The sequence below is a fragment of the Oculina patagonica genome, chromosome 7, assembly GCF_052425735.1.
Source record: "Oculina patagonica isolate OP01 chromosome 7, crgOcupat, whole genome shotgun sequence".
Classification (NCBI taxonomy): domain Eukaryota; kingdom Metazoa; phylum Cnidaria; class Anthozoa; order Scleractinia; family Oculinidae; genus Oculina; species Oculina patagonica.
The window spans coordinates 8,517,478-8,538,044 of NC_135764.1; the positions used below are offsets into that span (position 1 = coordinate 8,517,478).

At 38.9% G+C, this 20,567-nt stretch overlaps 3 protein-coding genes across 4 annotated transcripts in view; 2 read left to right on the forward strand and 1 right to left on the reverse strand.

Moving 5' to 3' along the window:
* The window catches only part of LOC144661647 (lysophosphatidic acid receptor 3-like), a 668,415-nt gene that overhangs the window by 486,982 nt on the left and 160,866 nt on the right, over nucleotides 1-20,567 (forward strand). The window lies entirely within an intron of this gene.
* LOC144659899 (putative gamma-butyrobetaine dioxygenase) lies at nucleotides 343-11,884 on the forward strand. Of its 2 annotated transcripts, XR_013571987.1 has the most exons (16): nucleotides 343-624; nucleotides 2,148-2,237; nucleotides 2,403-2,485; nucleotides 3,788-3,915; nucleotides 4,349-4,497; nucleotides 4,799-4,857; nucleotides 5,663-5,738; nucleotides 5,930-5,974; nucleotides 7,257-7,381; nucleotides 8,532-8,672; nucleotides 9,117-9,177; nucleotides 9,622-9,675; nucleotides 10,339-10,407; nucleotides 10,712-10,816; nucleotides 11,479-11,730; nucleotides 11,783-11,878. XR_013571987.1 is itself a non-coding variant. In XM_078520418.1 (15 exons), the coding sequence occupies exons 2-15, from the start codon at nucleotides 2,157-2,159 to the stop codon at nucleotides 11,584-11,586; spliced, it is 1,284 nt and encodes a 427-aa protein (XP_078376544.1). In that variant the 5' UTR covers nucleotides 343-624; nucleotides 2,148-2,156; the 3' UTR covers nucleotides 11,587-11,884. The 2 variants fall into 2 exon arrangements, 1 of the variants encoding a protein (XP_078376544.1); XM_078520418.1 differs by having other exon boundaries at nucleotides 11,479-11,884.
* On the reverse strand, nucleotides 12,714-16,777 carry LOC144660251 (uncharacterized). The gene is made up of 2 exons (XM_078520854.1): nucleotides 16,386-16,777; nucleotides 12,714-15,855 (listed from the first exon to the last, which is right to left on the reverse strand). The coding sequence occupies exon 2, from the start codon at nucleotides 15,831-15,833 to the stop codon at nucleotides 14,919-14,921; it is 915 nt and encodes a 304-aa protein (XP_078376980.1). The 5' UTR covers nucleotides 15,834-15,855; nucleotides 16,386-16,777; the 3' UTR covers nucleotides 12,714-14,918.

Here is a 20,567-nt window from a genome sequence, read left to right on the forward strand (position 1 = left end):
ACGCCCCCGTTGTGATAAGCGCCCTTGCCGCCTATACCAAAAGTCGCCCTTTCGTTTTACACTGTCAGTGCCCTTTCCGTCCCTAATAATCGTGCTGCCCCCAATATATCAGAACAATTAAATCATTTACAGTTCAAGTTTCATTTCCTCATTTTATTTCAGTTTGTACTGAGTTCCACTTCTATTAAAAAATGAAGAGCTTTAGAATTTTAGTTTTAGTTTTGATTTACCTTTAATATTTTCTTGTTTTGTTTGTTTGTTTGTTTTTTTTTTTTTATTGTGTGTTTCTTAAATTTTTTTAATTGAATTTATTTTTTTTACATTTTCTGTTAAGTTTTGGTTTTGTTGTTGTTGTTGTTCTTTAATACTCGGCTGGCGAGGAATAGATTGCGTGACGATCTGGTAATGCAGTCCACGAAAGCTTTAGCCAATCAGGTTGAGAGAATAGGCCAGTTCCCCTGTGGACTCGCTTTGAAAGTGAGGCAAAAGCAACACGAAAATGGCGAACGGAGGATCGTACAGACGGAGGACTTGCATTTTGTGAGAGCAAAACTATTGTGCATGTCGGGCGTTTATCTATAAATAGGCAGAAGCAGGGGAATAATATTTTGCCATTGACATTCAGGTAATTTTAAGTAGCATTTAATTTTTTATGTTTATTTATTATAGGGTGGGAATAACGGGCGCTAGAGTGAACCGGTCTTTCCAATGGTCCATGAGATCGAGCAGTGGATTGTGTTTAACAGTCCTACAGGTCCTCTAGTGTAGTAGTTGTTATTGTTTTGGAGGCTAGGGACATTGTTTCTGTGGTTTGTTTTATTGCCGTCTCGAAGGGAAGTGAGCGATTAATGTGAGACCCTGCGATAGCTGACATACAGCACGTCCTTTAATCTCATATAAGTTTATAGGATAAATTTTAATACTGTCAATTTTAAACTTTGAACCCTGAGGACTAAGCAGTCAAAAGAAGCTATGAAACTTAGCGTGCTGGACGATGAACAAACATACAAAAACAGTCAGTGGTTGAGACTCTGAGAGATCGAAAGATACAACTGAGGCACACAGGAAAAAGATAAAGCCCCTTCAGATGCCTTTTTGTTGGACTTGTTATTTACAGGGGTGGGGGTGGGGGGTGGTGGGTGAAGGAGCATTTTCGGATTAATTGTTTGGCGAAATTCTAATTCAAAATTTTTGGGTTTATATTTAAATTAGATGTTTTCACTGAAAGATTGACTAGTAGGATGAGCCTTAATTATTATTATTTTTCTTTTTGGGGGGTTGGGGGAGGGGCAGTGGGCAGGAGACTGGAAGTGTGGGGTATGTGTTGTTTGTGTGTCTGAATTACATTTATCATAGAGCAGTTTTTAACTTGAGTGTCAAAAGTAATTTGTGTTTGCTTTCATAATGCTTAACTTTGTTTAGTGGCAGACTGGTTTAAAGTACACGGCTAAACCCATGCCATTTTCACAAACAATCAGATAAGATTCACCAAAATCAATTGTGAATTGGTTGTGCACGTTTTTCAAGCCAACTTGTACATGAATATACGTTTGCTTTGAGTTTACTTTGGTTTTTGATTCACAACACTGAATTGAAAATTTGAAATGGATTCAATTGCCAGCTGCCCGCTTCCCATCCCCTAAAGGTCAGGACACACTAGGCAACAAGTCGCAGCAACAGGTCTCTGCGACTAGTCTCTTCATGTGTACTGTTTGAAAACGAGTCGCTGCGACAAGGCGCTTGTTCGGTGCTCGTGCAGCGAATTTTGAAGAGTGGGAATGTGAATAGCATTCCAATTCATCGGCACAAATACATGAAGCCCTCATTGGTTAATTTATATTTTGTTGCAGCGACTTTTTCGCAGACGTGCACACACACTGCAACATCACTGCTTTGCTTATTTTGTCACTGCAATCTGACGCACCAATTCAAACTGGTTTGAATTGGTGCGGCACATCACAGTGACAAAGTTCTGGCGCAGCTCAACATAGATTGTCGCAAGAATGCACCATGTCACACGAGGCAACATGTTGCAGCAACTTGTCACCGCGACCTGTTGCAGCGACTTGTTTCCTCTAGAGCGTGTCCCGACCTTAAGACTGACGTTGTAATTGGGATTGAGTGTATATATATTCTTTCACACAGGGGGTGCAACAATGCTGAGATGCAATGCTTTATTACAGCAAAGAAAAAGTTTCTGTAGGGCTCTGAGTAATTTTGCTAAGGGGAAAACTAAGGTCAGTCTCAATTGATAATGTGAAATTAATTTAGTCTGTTTCTTGTCTAACCATAAAACAAAGTAATGCAAGTCAGGCTGATGTCAAACAACTGCTTGTAGCTAACAGAAACTAAATTGTTAAATTCTTATTAATACATAATTATACAAACTTATCACATTGTAGGACACATACAGTGTGAATGGAATCAAGGCTTTAGTATCTAGAAACAGTATAGAAATAGAATGGAAAGATGGCCATACTTCAAGGTGAGTGAAATATGAACCAAGAATTTAACTACAGAATATACCAGGGTCGAGCTAAGAAAACAATAAGCTGGGTCATCAACAAGTCCAGCAGGCTTTTCTGGCAATTGCAGCTCTAAAAGTTTACGAAAGTCTTTGTTTTTATGTCAAATTTCAGCCGGATTTAAGTTATCTTTCAGCCCGCCGGTGAAATTAGCTGACAGCCGGCCCATAGTGACATCCCTGCTATACGTGTGTACTAGCAGTCAGTCTGTTAATGGAAATTGGATTTCACTCTTCACTTTAGTATTTCATTCTTGAAAGCTTGTGAAGCTTTCAAGCTTGTGTGTCTTTGTGTTCCCAAGATCTATACGGCGGGGAGCTACATGTATGTAGCTAGTACTACATACATGTACATGCATGTAGGTTTATACTGGATTGATGACAATCAGTATCATATCATCATCATCATCATCATTATCATCATAGTTCAAAGGGGGGTGGGAGTCGCCTGATAGAGGACAATCTCCTGGCCCTTGAGGTTTGTGTTTTAGAGTACTGGATCCAATCAAAACAAAAAGCTCACTTGATTGCAGAACATTTTATTAATAAGTGCTCTTGTGCAGCACATGGCACAAAGAGGCCTGCATGTAACAGGGTTCGCATGCACCTTGAAAGTCCTTGAAAGTCCTTTAATCTCAAATCATAAATTCAAGGCCTTGAAAGTCCTGGCTTGAAATTGGTTTTCGGTCCTGGAAAGTCCTTGATTTTTTTATTGAGCGTCAAAAGGCTTCAAGGCAATGAGAAGACCGCCAAAATAAGCGATTTTTTTAGTTCTTCAGCAAGCACATCAACCACTGATTTGGGGTAAATTTCATGAAAAAAAGTCCTTGAAATTTCCAAGAAGGGTCCTGGAAAGTCCATGAAAAGTCCTTGAATTTTTGGCCTGAAAAAGTGTACAAACCCTGATGTAAGTAAGGGACATTTCTGTTTTGACCCAAAAGGTGTCTGCCTGATGACATACACATTTACACTGTATCTGTTTGCTATATAACTGTGTTTGATTGGTTGTTGCTTGGTTATGATTTTTCGGTGCATGTAACAATTACCCAATTAGAGAATGCGAGTGTTTAAGTCTGGATTTAAAATCCAGTCTAAGTTCTCAGATGATGTTGAATATTTGCTTGAAATAAATTGAGTGCTCCATGCCAAGAAAGACACCTTTTTGCAGGCTGGGCCTAGTGACTCCTAATAATTAATTGGTCATCTAAAGCCAAATTCATTGAACCCCAATATATCTCGTCTTTGTTTTTTTTTTCATTTCAGATTCCATAATAGTTGGTTGAGGTTTTGTTGCCAGTGTAAACAATGCAAGCAGTCACATAGTGGTCAGAGGACATTTGATGTCTTATCCATTCCAGACCCATTAGAACTCTCAGATTTCTCAGTTTCTAGTAAGTGTTAGTGATTGCGGCAAAATTATGATCACTTGATGGTACAGTAAATAATGTAATAAATATATAATATTTTGAAATAGAAGGACCTTTGACTAAGTAACTTTGATTAGATGACCTGCAAAGAATTCAAGCCTGCTCTGAAGCTAAATGAGATGCTATGGCCTTTATAAATCTTCAATAATTTTGATACAATATATAAGGATGGAGGCTGAGATTTTATCCCTTTTATAAAAATTGCTAATAGATAAAAATTCAAAGTTATTAGTATTTAGAAATTTAATCCCCCGACTAATCCCCCGCCGGTCCCCTTCATATTGTGACAAAAAAGTAATAACTTGAAGCCGGTCATTCTTGAGACTCAGATGGTTAATACAGTACTGTAAGACAAAATTGGGACTGCAATAAATTCTGGCAATTTTCATGTTGACAGAAAATCAGGAAAATCTTCAATTAACATGGGAATATGAAGGTGATCATCAAGGAGAGATAAACTTACAATGGCTGAGAGAGAATTGCTACTCTGAAGCAGCAAGAAGAGCTGATAGTCAAAAGCGAGTCATACAGCCACATTTAGGAGAGGTACGTGTATACAGTGTAGTCACACACCAGTTTTTTTTTTTGTACTACAGTCAAACCTAAGTCCCATAACAGCAAAGGCTGATGGGAACAGGAAAAGTGACCTGCATTTCAGACTAATGAGAGATGAAATTTAATGACTTTGCCAGTACATGTAGATTGTATAGTGGCTTAGTACCATTACTCCTATTGGACAGGTTTGACTGTTGTAGTCCATTGCAGAACTCCCATAAAACTAACTTTGTGTCAATACAGTTAGCACAGTTACATTTCAGTTGGTCACATTGTGTGTATGTTCTTATAGCACAGTCTGCCAGAGGTTGATTACAATGACATTATGGAGTCAAAGGAAGGTCTCTGGAAGTAAGTTACAAAGTGATTTGCCTAAATTTAGCCAACTTGGTCTTTAGCCTTGTCAGAATTATCAGGTTACATCCTGCACAATTTTGCAGGATAATTGTTAGCTAGACATTAGTACATATTTTCAAACTTGGCTGTGGCTGTTTTTTTCTCCTGAGTTTTTCGGCCCCCAGCATTTAATAATAAAGTATTTTCCGTTTGTCTCACGACATAGTGTTCACTTGTGATTTAGGATCGCGACGTTTCGGACTGCACACTGCTAGTGTTCGGTCCTTGATGAAGTACTTGCATTGTGTATTCAGCGTCGATCTACCTCACAAGTGACCTTCGTGGATGAGAAGACTGCCAAAATACTTGATTTTATTGTAGCTCTACCACGATGATTAATGGACAACAGACTGGAAATTTTTATATGCCCCCAGCATTTATTTCAGAAAAAAGTCCTTGAAATTGTCATGATGGATCCTGGTGTTTATTTGAAAAGTCCTGCAGTATTTTCAAGGCTTGAAAAAGTGTATGAACCCTGAACAAGGGTTTAAGACTTACATACCGGTATTTCCATTATAGCTTTTTATATCTCAAATAAATGCCTGAAGGGGTTATTTTACAGCTTTTCTTTGGAAACCCAGTGTTAATTATTATATTTTTGAGACCTGATGTTTATTGAGAAAATACGTATGTTATAATTTAGCTACATTACTTTTCTTCTCCAGAATAAAAATAGTGGTAGCTTAGAAATAAAATACAAAAATGTAGGTTTTTATTTATTATTTAAAAACATCACTGCGATCATGTACTCCTGTTACAGAATGTTATCCCAGTTAAGTGACCATGGCGTCTCACTTGTCAAAGGTGTCCCACTTGATGAGGAAAATGTTGCTAAGGTTTGTCAGAGATATAATTATTCATTTTCATCTTGTTTAGAGGAATTGCAGTTACTCTCTCTCTACAATCCTGTGCTTTTCTTTTAATCAAAAGTGGTATGAGCACTTTAATGTAATCAGACAAATCAACATGTTCGCATAAAATACGGTATCAACATTATCCTGTTTTGTTTTTTGTTGTGTCATGTTAGGTTGGAGGGCTATTTGGACCTGTACTGGAAACTATTTATGGAAAAGTAGGTCACTGTATTGTATAAGCACTGAAAATTGAGAAAAATATGTGACTCTTTTTGATACATGTACATGATATGTAGAACTGAAGTGACCTGGGACCACAAGACAGCAGCGAAGAAAGGAAGGATATATGTGTACCTACAGAACGAATTAACAGCATGTACAGCACAATATGTCAGGTTATGACTGTACCAGTCAAAGAACAAGATGTGTGTTTTTGGCCAATTCTTCATTGAAGCATTGATTGTTACCTTCCTTAGTTTAGCTAGCCAATTAATGAAAAGTGGAAGCACTTTACACTTCATTTGCTACAAATGTTGTCATCCCATAAGATTATATGGAGCAATCATAGAGAGTGCCAGGAGCTTCTGGCCGTGTGCATGATGTCACGAGTTTGTAGAACCCTATCGGGAACTTGGGATTTCTTCCCCAATTGTCCCACGACATAGCTGATTAACTTCTTAACCTCAACTGTTTTCGTTGACGCATATCGGCTGCCATATTTACTAATTTGTGGTCAATGTTATATGAGCTCATATACCATTGCCTGTTAACCAATCAAAACTCAGGTATTGCAATATACTATTGCTGGTTTTTAATAATGACAGATATACATGTATGCCTACGTGAATGTTCTAGCTACTTATATAGACGATATAACACAGTGACAAGAAGATATGGATTTTATGTTCGAGTGGCAAACACAATATCTCACTCGTTCACGGCACTGAGACATGAGATATTGTTTGCCACTCGAACATAAAATTCATATCTTTGAGCCGATGTGTAATGTTCTTTTTATTATATAGACAAAAACGACAGAAGTGTCAAAAGCACAAACCCTTAATTATTTATGTAAACTCTTGCAGTTCAGCGGCTGGAATTTCTTAAATATCTCTCCTTTGGTCTACTTTGCAAGAATTGAATTGTTTTGAGTCATGTAAAGTTTTTCTTCTTCGTGTTTCTACTTTTCTGTTCCTTAGTGAACGGTTTGAAATCGGCTCAGCAAATTTTTAACTTCTCTCTCATTCGCCATCTTTCAACTGGCATTTGGCAAAGTTTGGCAGCCGTGGGCAGCCGTGCAATGGCACAAAATGACGTCATCGATATCCTCACTAGTGAGGATATGGAAAATACGCTACTATATACGGCCCCGGATGTAGTTTCGTATGAATTTTATCAGTGGTCTATTTTCCAGTAAAACACTCCTGTCTATGTAATAAAAAAAGAATTATTAATTGTATGCCTAAATACACCCCTATATTTTTCTTTCTCTTCTCCCAGACATGGGATGTAAAAAGTGTCCCTAACCCTATCAACATTGCATACTCTGATGTGTCTCTTGGCTATCACATGGATCTTATGTACTATGAGTCTCCCCCTGGGCTACAGCTTCTTCACTGCTTGAGGTAAGGCCACTGGCTTTAATACTGCATTATAAGGATGGATTTCGTGAATGATTAGACCCAAATTTACCAAATTTTAGTTTAAGGGAAATGAATGTTCAGCATTGGCTGCTGTCCCAGCATATCCAATCAGCAATAGTGAATGATCGAAAAAGAAAACAAGCAATCGATAGATCAAAACTAATAACTACAGTTGAAGCTCTCGTAAGTGGACACCCTCGGGACGCGAATTTTTAAAAAGTGTCCGTAGCTGCAGCTGGCCGCTTACGAGAATGGTTCTCGCAAGCGGCCACTAGAGGTGTAGAGGATAGGTGGACGCTTACGGGAGCTTGCCCAGCTAACATAATGCTAATATGCATGTAAGTGGTGTTTCGAAACTTAATGTACCCGGACGCGGATGACGACAAAACAAAAACTGAAATATGGCTCTGTAATTACTGTAAAATCATTGTGACGAACGGCGATGCGAAGTTGATTGATGAAAACAAGATACAGAGGATGTTAATAGGATTTTTTTCTTTGGGTGTCCGCTTACGGAAGCTTAAAAACAAAGAAAAAGGCGAAGTTGTAATCTCTGAAAGTGTCCGAGGGCGCTTACGGGAATGTAAAAATACAGAGTTTGTATGGGAGTTGAAACGGTGTTTCAAACAAGGCGGTCGTAAGTAAAGCTGTCCGCTTACGAGAGTGTCCGTTAAGAGAGCTTCGACTGTATATGTATAATACCAGGGTAGTTTATTGATAGAGCGATTATCGAGTGAGTGTCAAACCAAAACCAAAGTAATCACTCTGACCAATCACAGTTTGACAGAGGACACCGTGACGGGATTTCCAGTTAACCAATCAAAACTCAAAGCAAATACATGTAGCCGGCAGGAAAATTTAAGCGAGCGAGTCACAGTTGGTTTAAGTTTTTCCTTCGGATTGGTTGAGAAAATGTTTCTTTTTTCTTTACAATCACTTAGCGTATTTATGTAAAACCAAAGCAAATGCAATTAACTTGATTGGTAGCAAATACATGTAATCCATGAGCAAACGATAGTCACAAAAAAGTACGTTATGGATTGTAATTGATAGCCAGAGGGTACCAAAGATCATTGAAATCTGTCAAAATTAATTTCAATTCATTGATTCAACTTGTTAATACTGTTTGCAGATTTGATCCAGAGGTCGAAGGAGGAGAAAGTTTGTTTCTAGATTCTTTCCATGTTGCTGAAGAATTCAGAAAACAGTTTCCAGAAGATTTTGACAATCTTGTGCGGATACCAGGAACATTTCAAAAAATACATTTTGAAAGGTACACACCTAAATTTTGCTTCTCACTGAGTCAGAATACCAATAACAGTACTGTGGTGAGCCTCGTTATACAGAACATTTTGACACAAGTACAAGTACTGACACACGGTACAGACTACATGTTATCTTTGAGATTGGATTGGCGTGCCATATGAATTCGCAGGGTGTTGTTTTGCTTTATTAATATTAAAACTACAGTGAAATATAAGCTAGGATTCTCCTATTGAAAAAAAAAATCGTATCTGTTTGCTGTGAAACCATTATACTGACTTTTACAGTTGAAGATATCGATGGCCATCGATGAAGTCATGCCTGTAACGTGTTGAGAGTGCCATTATCGATCATATGCAACCCCCCACTACTTTCAAGAATGTTTATTATTTATTTTGGTACAGTCTCAAACCAAGCTATACATAACAATTAATGGACTTCATTTTCTCCCTAGGGATTATCCAGTCAAACTAGTTTACAAGAGGCCACACATTGTTCTTAACCCTGACAAAGAGGTGTGGTAGAATATAATTTTCTTTATGTTTTCTATATTTTACATTAACATGCAGAAAACGCAAAAGATCCTGACGTCACACCAAGAGGGTTGAGAACTGGTCCCTGTATAAGTATCTTAAAGGAGCACAGTCACGGAAAACTCATCTTGAAAAAACTGGCAAGTTTTTTTCAAGTTTGTCGTTCATAATCTGTCTTAATCTTCGTCAGTCGAAACCATCCTTGGTTATTTTCGAATCTGTTGACTCCTTTGTTGTTTTCCTACATTACACAACTATTATTTTGAGGTTTCCTTCAATTTGGAAGAAATCAGAAAAAGACTTAAAATATCGTGACCATGTTCCTTTAAGAGAACTCTTCCTTCGTAACATTTGCCCCAGCACAGTACTTTTTTAAAATAAATAAATAAATAAATACATTTCCTCTCCAATTTTTGTGTCTTTTAGATCGTGGCTGTCAATTGGTCGCCAGCCTTTGAAGGTACCCTGACAGTACCAGAGGTAAGAACGCCTGTATTATTTTAAAATCAGTCATTGCTTCACAAGATACACGTATGTGAATCACTAAACACAACGTACTGTTACTTCAACGTACCCAGTCTCGACGGGTTTAATGAGAAAGGTTACATGTTAGGGTTTTATTCACAGACTTGATGCACGCTACTCCATTTTTGTGAAGCGTTTGATGCACGAACTTGCACTGAATGGGACTAGAGCCTAGCCTTCAAATTTAACGCCGTTGTTTTAAAGGCGGAATCTCGTTTCCGAACAGGTTACTGCAACGTTTTACACTTCATAAAAAGGCTACATTTTCATGAACCTAATTCAAGAGGTCGTTTCTTGTCTACAAGAAGAAATCGACACCGAGTACGGGAACACGAGCACGACCTGCCAGCGGCCCGGGGACCCGAGAGGGTGGGGGCGGGACAGGGGGGGGCCCGCAGTGGGGCTGCCGGGGGCCAGACGCCCTGGATGCGCCGAAGGGGGGACGGGAGGAGAACCAGCGAGGGGACGCGCGGGCGCGGGAGGACGGAGGAGAGCGGGGGAGAGACGAGCGCCGAGGGCGAGGGCCCCCGGGGGAGGGAGAGGAGAAGGGCGGACGGGAAGGGCGAACGGGACCCAGGTAGAATGTAGTGATCGTAACGATTCCTTGATTCGTCACAGGAAGACGTTGAGCCATACTTTAAAGCATACAGGAAGTTTACAAAGCTGGTAGATGAATCACCAATTCAGGTATTATCACAAGATAGGGTGACTTTATAATGACTTATCGAAAGCCTTTTCTTCTTTGTTTTTTTTGGGTGGTTTCCCTCCCTCCCTCTCTTTCTCCCTCCCTCCCTTCCCTCCCTCCCTCCCTACCTCCCTCCCTCCCTCCCTCCCTCCCTCCCTCCCTCCCTCCCTCCCTCCCTACCTACCTACCTACCTACCTACCTACCTACCTACCTTACTAATACAGTTCTTTTCAAAATGGAGTTGTTTGAATTAATGCAAAGTTTGTGGAAACACTGAGGTGATATATTTTGTATTTTATTCCTAGAAATCAGTGAACTTGCAGCCAGGAGACCTCGTATGCTTCAACAATCGGCGTGTACTTCACGGGCGAAATGCATTTACCCTGAATGGCGGAGTCAGGTTTCTTAAGGTACAAAGTTTGTCTACATAATCCAGTACACCGGAGGGGCACGTATGAGATTCCAACCGATGACAAAAAAAAAAAAAAAAAAAAAAAAAACGGCGTTAACAGTTATGGTCAGGAAGCCCTTGTTATTTCAGCCTGTTTCAGGCGTTCGGTTCATTGGGAATGCCGCGTAGAATAGCGAGTTGAATATGAAAACGCCCTACTTTATCACAGGATATTGGTACCTATGCCCTGCCTATATCACAGAATATAGAAACGGATGACAGATAACAAGAACCTTTGTGACGCTATCTGGGCATCGTGACAATTTGTAGAGTATTATATTTTTGAAGTCAAGTGTATAATCCTTTATCCATTTGTATTATCACTTTAAATATTATTTTGCGAAATTGCACCGTACAGTAGGTCGAGTTGGCTGAATCATAGGATATCTTGCATTACTATTCAACAAACTGTCACGGTGCCCATAACTTATGGCTAGAACGTAATTGTTATCCGTCGTATGTACATAACAGATATCCTGCGATATACGTAATTTGTCATGATTCCTTCGAAGTCTCGCAAAGCGATGCAGAGCCACGATATTTTTAGCAAGTTAGCGAAGTCGGTTAAATATTCTTTCTTTTATTCTCAAGATGGCATTTTCTTCTTGTCTTTTATATCAGGGGTGCTATGTGAATATCGACGAGTTTAGGAATACATTTCAAGTGACGTCAGAGCTTGTTGGATCAGGAGAGCCCTGCAAGCGGATAGGAAACCATTGCTTCTTATAAGATACAGTGTATTGAGTGAATATCGACCCAGTGTGCCAATACTGGATGTTGTGGAGTGTTATTAATACACACCAAGTATTACTAATAGTTAGTTAATAGTTAGTAAATGTGAAACGGTGAGGGGTTATTTTAATCTAATTTTAAGTGGGAGAAATTAAGTATAAGATGTTATGTTTCAAACATATTTTTGTAAGAGTATGTAGTGCTTTTTGGCAACATATTGAGCATGTTTTATACAGGAATAACTTTAAAAGCGTAAAGTTGCCCCGTTTCTTTGTTTATACATTTTATGGGAGGTAAGACAAGAGAGAAGAATGCACGAGGTGTACGCCAGATGTGACTGAAGCTGTCGCCGCCTGAAGAGCGAGAATCATGCACGATGCCGGATACACCGCAAAAGGAACAGTAACAAAGCACGGCCCAATAACCTAGACCCTATATTATTATCCTTCTTATATATTATAAAAGATACATTAATTTCCCGATTCATCTATTTTTAGAGAACTTTAGTAGGGACCGTACCTAAGACCTTTCCCTTTATTTCTCTCATTTATAATGTTGTACACATGTTACAATAACTTATAACAAACAACGAATTTAATGCAAGTTTCTTTATTGGTGACCTCAGTTCACCTTTGGATACATATTAGCTAAATATTCACCAGCGAGGGCAATCAGTAACAATCTTACTACTCTACAGTAAAACCCCACATGTTTAGCCAAAAATTACATAAGAACCTGGTTGAGCCTAAAATGTAACAGCTTCTTATTTTATAAAATTCAGTTTGTTTTCTTGATGTTTGATAGGTATGAAAGGGCATAAAAAGAAATGGGATAACCTAGAGTAGGACTTTTATTTAGACTGCAGTCGCAAGACATAATTATATCTCCGACCATGACTGCGTGGACCGATACCTTCTTAGTAATTCTTAAAATAATTCTTAAAATTTTAACAGAATAAAAGATAAAGCTATTTTAGATTTGTGCAAGTTATTCCAGCTAGCCCCGCTATAACAGAAGTTCGTTGGTGGGGAGAGAGCCCCAAAGCCTCAAGTAAAACAAAGTGACGCTGTGAGAAAAGATATATTTGGTGCCTCTCTCCACCCAGGTGTATAAATAGATACCGGCGAATTATATATAAGTTAACCTTTTAGGCTAGCTTGGAAAAATGAAAATTGTTATATGTGGGTTTTAACTGTAACAAGGTAGAGTCTGTGTTCGAGCCTAGTGGCCCATCAGGCCTGAGCTTATGCCAGTTTCAGTAGCATGAAGCGACAAGAATTATTACTTACTCCACCCTGGATGAGATGTGCGTCCATCGCACCGTTACTCCCCACTATTAAATCGCCGGTATCCATTTATACACCTGGGTGGAGAGAGGCACTATAAAAGTAAAGTGTTTTGCCCAAGAGTACAACAGTGCTCGGCAGAATACAACGGCAGTGCACCGGCCATGGCTCGAACCCGGACCGCTCGATCCGGAGTCCAGCGCCTGCAGCGCACTAACCATAAGACCACCGCGCCTCCATTTTACTGTAACAAACCTCTTGATTGCTAAAAAAATGTACTCTGCGTTTTATTTTGCGTATGCATGTATAAGCGACACCGATACAAACTTTATTTATTGCCTTTTTATTTGAGTCTCTTGTGGCCGTCTTGCAGCTTACAAATGTCACATTTCTTTTAAAAGTTAGTTAGGCCATCCTAATAAAAAGTTTCGTTTCCCATCGCCCGAACGACCCATTTTTTTCGAAAAGTAAAAAAAATCCAGATTCACTAGTCAAAGAAGCAAGTACTTCAATTTACAAGCACACGATCTTGTTTTTTTTTTGACAACAATTGGTATGATGTGATGTCTTTGTCTTTAATAAACATACGTTATTTAAAGACTGTTAAGGAATAACGAGCGAAAAGACCACGTTTTCGAGTTGACTTTGTAATCAGGCTTTCTTACTTAGCAGCCCGACCGACCGACTCACCATCACAAGAGACGGGGCGATGGGAAACGAAACATTTTATTGGGATGGCCTTACCTTATTTTCTCAGAAGCTGCTTAAAGATGATTTCCAGTCCGTACTGCGCAATCTCCGCCTGCAATGCTTGTGAGTCTCACAAACAGAAGAATGTTTACTAGCAAAAATAAAAATTCCGGGACAAAACTTACCTTTTTCTTCATTATTAACGCCAGATATCCTTGCAAAACAATAATAACGAGTAAAAGAAGCTCGACGGTATTTCAAACGGACGTTTTAGCTCATCGTGAATTCTTAAACGAAACGATCCGTAATGGCGAACTAAAAAACTTCATGTACGCTATCACCGAAGTGAAACGTTTCAACAATTTCAAAACAAAAATGAAAACAAACCCTGAGTCTGCGCAGTACGGACTGGAAATCATCTTTAAGTGCTTAACAAATCTCTTTGCTTCTCGAACAATAAAAAATGGGATTACACAATGAGTTGAGCATGTAACAAGAAAAAGTTACGGGTAAAGGCCGAAAAATTATTACTGTACTGGAACCTGCAAGAAGTCGAAATATCACGGCACCCAAACGTCCAGTTGAATAACACGAAAGACTACCACCTTTAATAATACTGGTTGTTTTCCAAGCTTTTTTTTCTGACAGAAACTTTGCACTCGCCTCCTGTGACATTTGCTCAGATTTGATCTGAATCATGGTACGCCAATCCCTGAGTGCCAGAGTTTTTGTTGTTGTTGTTGCGGCGACAGTGAGTATTTTGTTTTCGCTTGTTCGATCGCGGCTTCGCCACTCTCTCAACGCCGCACACAGTCGCCGCAAAACAACAACAACAAACAGATAAATGGCAATAGGAAATGACTAACAAACGAACAATGGCCGATGCCATCTATGGCGCGCGCCTGCAGGGAATCACGGTAGTTGTGTTCATCAAGTCTCGCGCGTGCTTTGATGAAAACAACTACCATGATTCCCTGCAGGCGCGCGCCACGAGTTCAGCTTTCTGCGCCATGCTGCCGCAACTTGCAAAGCAGGTGGTTATAAGTTCAGGTTTTTACTTTGCAATGCAGCATTATTGCGAGAGAAGCTGCAAGAAAATGTACTTGATAATTTCTGTTTACGCACAACGTTGGTCAATAGAACTGACTCAGAAATCATTGCTGTTTCCTTTGTACAGAACTGAAATATGTCTAATTCGTGTCTTACATGCAAGCTCGTAATTATAGAAGGTAATGCAATGTCCTTGTTTTTATTGTTCTTCAACAGATATTCCAAGCTGTTCAATGTTCCAATCAGCGAATAGAATCTCCTCGTTGCCGTGTATAGCACAATGATGTAAAAAAAGATGAAACTTCACTGAGATAACTTCATATGATTGTTATAGTGTTCAAGAAGAGCGGCCCGACTAATACACTCCTCCTGGCAAATCCAACAGACGTATGTTTTAATGTGGTTTGGCTTGAGCTCTCCCAGAGATGATGCACAAGCAAACGAATCACCATACACGTTGCATTTGGAGCCCGGCTCTGTGCATTCACGTGGTTTCTCTCCTGTGCGTAAGTGTTCATGTATTTGAGCAACGTGTTTGTCACCAAAACTCTTGTCCGACTTCTTGCCCTTAAAAGGTTTCTTTCCTTTGCCGTGTGTTTGCTTATGCCGACTAAGATGCCCTGTCTGTTTAAAATACTTTCCACAGAGTTCACATTTAAATGGTCTCTCACCAAGGTGTATTCCTTTTTCGTGCTTGCGAAGATTTCTCACATTACTAAAACACTTTCCACACTGTTTACATTCAAACGGCTTCTCGCCTGTATGCGTTCTCACATGTTCTCGCAGATACCCTGGCTGTCGAAACCGTTTGCCACACTGTTCGCACTTATGCAATTTTAATCCAGTGTGGATTTTTGCATGTCGCTTCAAGCTTACAGCGTGCCTAAAACATTTTCTACATTGCAGACATGCATATGGCTTTATCCCTGTATGTATTCTTTTATGCCGCTGCAAGCTATGTGTTTGGCTGAAACACTTGCCACACTCCTCGCATCTATACGGCTTCTCCCCCTTGTGCGTCTTTTCATGTCGACGAAGATTTTCTGCTTGGCTAAAACACTTGCAACAATGCTGGCATGCATATGGCTTCTCTCCTGTGTGAATTCTGCTATGTCGATGTAGTTTCGCAGCGCACTCAAAACACTTGCCACATTGCTGGCATGCAAAAGATTTTTCATCTGTGTTCGTCTTATCGGGTCGGTGAAGATTGTGAAGCATCTTGCAAACCTATATATTTTTACTGTCAAATAAAATAACAACGTCCGGGTTAAAAATCTGTTTTTTGTGCACATTCATTATACAACATTTGCTGATCAATTTGATGTCAACCTCGTCCCAAAGGCTGCGATTCTTCTGGTCTGCGCCAGGGGTTGCAAACCTCTGGGCTACTCTGAAAGCCCGCCAAATACACGGCCAAATCTGATTGGCTATTGAAAACCGCTAGTAGGGGGCTCTGGGTACAAGATTGGTTTGATGTGTAAAGGTCTGTTTGAAATGGGGACAGGGAGGGGACATTTGGTACTGAACAGTACAAATGTCAAATAGATCGAATCGCTAGGTAGGCTAGATAAGGAGATCAATAGGAATTTTGTTACAATATTGCACGCAATTGTCCAAAAATTGCAAACTTGAAGTGAAAAAAAGAAAACCGTACAACCTTGTGATTTTCGTTACGTTTGCTTTTTTAGTTATTCCACTACATTTGTGAAACTATCTTCTCCGAGTCATTCGCAGCTCGTGCAAAATGAAATGTCTAAAAATTACATTTACCTTTTAGATACCATCTCTTAGCACTTCAGTGGGCACTATTCCTATTAAAAAAAAAAAGAAATGGGACCATGATTAAATGCATGGGATTCAAATCAGGGATAAAACTGAGGTCTGGATAGAGATGCTGAAATCTCACTTATCAGTTAATTTTTCTGTGATTTCTTCGCTATCAATAAATTTTGCACATCACAGATCACAGCTATCAGTGAGAAAATGTGAACTTTATCAGCCGACATTACAAATCTTGATAAAACTTTCAGCTACCAGTTGAACCTCATCTACCTGTACCCTCAGATCAAGGGCATTATATGAAAGGGAAGTTAGGAGGGGGTATAAGCTGTAGGCCAAAAGCAGCAAATTCCTTTGGGGTTTAGAGGCATTCACTCTAGACGAAAATAATTTTGAATACGTGTATTTACAACTTCTTTTATTATTATTATTTTTTTTTTTTTGGGGGGGGGGAGGGGCAGGGTAAGGGTAAAGAGACTGCATTCTCTTCAGAACACTAGATGGATCAGCCCCTGCTATCAATTACAAAAAAAAGTTTTGATTTTTATAGGCCTCTTTATAAGTTTTCACTGCGGTTCACCAATATTCAATCTTAGTTTTCGAGGCTAAAAACTATCGATTAATACTTATTCAGTGTTGGAATTCAAGGACCATCACCTTGTTAAATATTTTTTGACAGGATCTTTTGAGATCCTTGAGTATTTTTTAAACGAATCGTTTCAGGATCATTACATAATTATGTGGGACAACCATGCAAAGAACCTTAGAGATCTTTAGATATCATAAAAAAAATCCTTGAAAGATTTTCATCAGGGGAACAGCTTGCATGCTAAATGACCCTGGTGTGCAGGGTGATGAGGGAGGTGGAAAAGATAATGTGCCGTTCCAGAAAATACCCATACCAACCCCATAGGAAGTCATTAGAAATTTCGAGGGGGTCTGAAAAGCCAAAATTTTTAAAGGGATGTATGGGCCTTAACTGGAATTTCCAGAGGGGTGGGGATTCAAACTTAAAAGACAACCATGAGAGGGGTATGCATATTTTCTGGAACAACACATTCTGGGTTTGTTTTGTAGGATTCTGGGTGTATTATTCATAAAGCATTTGCATAATATTATTTTAACATTTTTTTTGTTGTTGTTGTTTTCCTTAGTAACACTGAGATTCTCGGGAAACTTTCAGTTTCCCTCTAGACCAGTCATTAAGTGTATAATTTATACCTGCAAGTAATAAATCAATAGTGCTGCTGTGTACTGGTAATAGATCATTGTTGAAATCAATTAAATTAATTATGCAATTCGATTATGCAATTCAGTCTCCTGGATGCCACCTAATTGTTCTTAGTAAACCTATCTATCTATCTATCCATTAATCACTAAAAAGGATTGATTAGATTATTTTTCTTTTTCAATAACTGACAGAATCTGACATTTACCAGTAACTTTCTTGTGTTATTGTAACTAACAACAACAACAAAATATTGTTAAACAAGTAATTTTAAGACCTTTTCCTATGCTCTGCACTGTCTTAGGTGGCCTTCACACGACAAACCAAATTTGGCAAACTCATATCAGGTTGGCAAACTCAAGTTGGTGTGTGTGAACAACACAACAACAGTTGGCAAACAAGTTGGCAAACTGTTGGTGAGAATAGTGACAAGTTCTATTTTGTCGCCAACAGTTGGCCAACTTGTTTGCTGTTGTTACGTCGTTCACACACACCAACTCGAGTTTGCCAACACGAGTTGGTCAATAGTTTGTCGTGTGAAGGCTACTTTACAGACCATAAAAATATATGCCATAAATGTCCAAAACTTCCCAGTAAAACCACTTCTCTGTGGGTCATGCTTCTCTTTGAGTTCTAAAGGTTTCATGACATCATTTCTCATGCTGTTTATTTTAAACAGTAGAGTGTTTGTCTTGGAACTAGTCACCTGATAGTGGCCCTATGGATATTTGATGTTCTTAAAACAAACATTAGCCTGAGAATTGAAGCATCTTGGGGTATTATATGCTTGTTTTAAGAATATCAAATTTCCAAGGGGCAACTATCAGACCGATAGTTTCAAGAAGAAAAACACTCTATTGTTTTTATTGATCACCACTAAATTTTCTTCCATGTACCCATTCAATAGCAAGAATCTTGAATTATTTTTCACTTTTTAGGATAAAACACTTAAATTGAAAGCTGAAATCCCAAATGAAACAAAACCAGACAAGGAACCCACTAAATGCAGTTAACTAAGTGGGTTTTTCTGCTGAAGGTCCCCTTGTTGTCAAAAATTTTCATGAACGAGTACGAGTACTATCCATCTGGATATTTTTTTTTTTCATATGGTCATGTGTACTATTTAAACAATATTAATAGTGCTTCTGTCCAGGAACTATTGGCTAATAGTTGCCCCGCGGAAATTTGATGTTCTTAAAACAAATATTGGGTGAGAGGCGAAGCTTGAGGGCTAATTTGCTAGTTTTAAGAACATCAAATTTCCAAGGGGCAACTATCAGTCATAAGTGTTGGCTTGGTTACCAATTGTCATGTTGAGCTCCCAAATATAGTGCACAATCTTTGACCACAAGTTATTCAACATTGGAAGGGAGAAAGGGAGCTTTTAAAGTATTTGTATACATAATCCGTGTTACAGGTTTTAAGTATTAAGTATCTGCATTTGTGTCATTTTAACCCTTTTATGGCCAAATTTCTCCAAAAAAGGTTTTTTTTTGTTACCGTTAAACTGACTTTTTGGTGCTATGATCCCGAATTTCCCTTAACTTTGCTTAAAAAGCACTTTTCCACAATGCAGCAAGATTTTAATGAAGATTCCATCGAAAAATGTACAAAATTGTACTTTGGCGCATACGCACAAGCCAAAATTTGGACTTTGAAATTTTTTGACTTTTTCTCTATTAGCTCTGTCAAGATGCAAACGATACGCAAAATGGATAGTTCTGTGAAAAGGTTAAAACATAGCTCTATCAGATGCTTATCACCAAAATCTACTGACTATCAAATTGATGACGTCACAAGTGTTTCATTGACTGCTCCTCCAAATGTTGACAAAAGTTGACTTTGGCAGTGAAAGGGTTAAGGGGGGGATTCATCATGAGACAATCACTCATAAGGCAATCATGAAGGAAAGCTTAAAGTGAGTATCAATAGACTATATTGTCGTCAATTGTTTTTAAAATCAACCAGTATTAATGAATGGATTGTTATCAATTTAATCATAACTATTAAAAATTATCAAATCTGATTGGTTCTTAGCATGCCCTATCTTTCACCAAATTGGAGCATGTGAAGCTAAGGTGCCCATGCAATTACAATTACAAAGTGTCTAAATAAAAGTGTCTAATAACAAGGTTCATGTTAGCTCTAAATTTTGATTCCTGATCCCCAAAATGTAGAAAGGCTTCTGATCATGAGACTTCCTGCTCAAAACTGTCACTTCAGTGATGACTGAATAATAGTGTATGCTCTTGGGCAATAAAAAAAAATAACAGACCGAATTAGACGCCAGTCAGCCCTAATATAAGTATAGTTCAGTGCAGTCAATGATTGATTTTCGTTGATTGGCACGACAAAAGGCATTAAAGCACAATACCTTACACAATAATCATGACAATAAAACCATGAAATTAAAACTAAAGGAGAGGATGAGGCACTTAAAATACACTTTGCACTCAGAGAGGCAGTGAGAATCGACTTGGCAATTTCATAAACGACTACTGACTGTTTCTGTGTAGTGGCTGCTTGTATCTAACGTACTGAGTATGGAACCTCGTAACCGCCACTTCACGAGTGGATGTAAACCTTTGTCTACATGTCCAGTGCAATAATCCCCTGTTAGGATCCTTAAACAGCCCATGATTTACAAAATACATCTTACCTTTATAAATGTAAATTGTGGTGAACACATCACAACGACCTCCTTTCCTGCTTCTTTCTTCGTCATTTCTTGCTGGCACCCAGTCTTTCGCGACTAATGCAAAATATAAATCCAGGCTCATGGAGTCCATGGACTGTGGAACCGGCCCAAGCGTCATAAGTAAGTGGGGGTTTTATTTAGGTGCTAGGAATTGGGAATGTGTCCTATTCTGTACTGCAACAAGCATCGCATCACATTGATATTGGGGGAAATTCGGTGATGAGACAAGAGTCGCAGCGTAATTTAA

Coding starts and splice junctions, on each gene's coding strand:
- LOC144659899 (XM_078520418.1), top strand. CDS start 2,157: ATGCTGAGATGCAATGCTTTATTACAGCAAAGAAAAAGTTTCTGTAGG. Junction 2,238..2,402: donor TTGCTAAGGGGAAAACTAAG/GTCAGTCTCAAT, acceptor ATCACATTGTAG/GACACATACAGTGTGAATGG. Junction 5,739..5,929: donor ATGAGGAAAATGTTGCTAAG/GTTTGTCAGAGA, acceptor GTGTCATGTTAG/GTTGGAGGGCTATTTGGACC.
- LOC144660251 (XM_078520854.1), bottom strand. CDS start 15,833: ATGCTTCACAATCTTCACCGACCCGATAAGACGAACACAGATGAAAAA.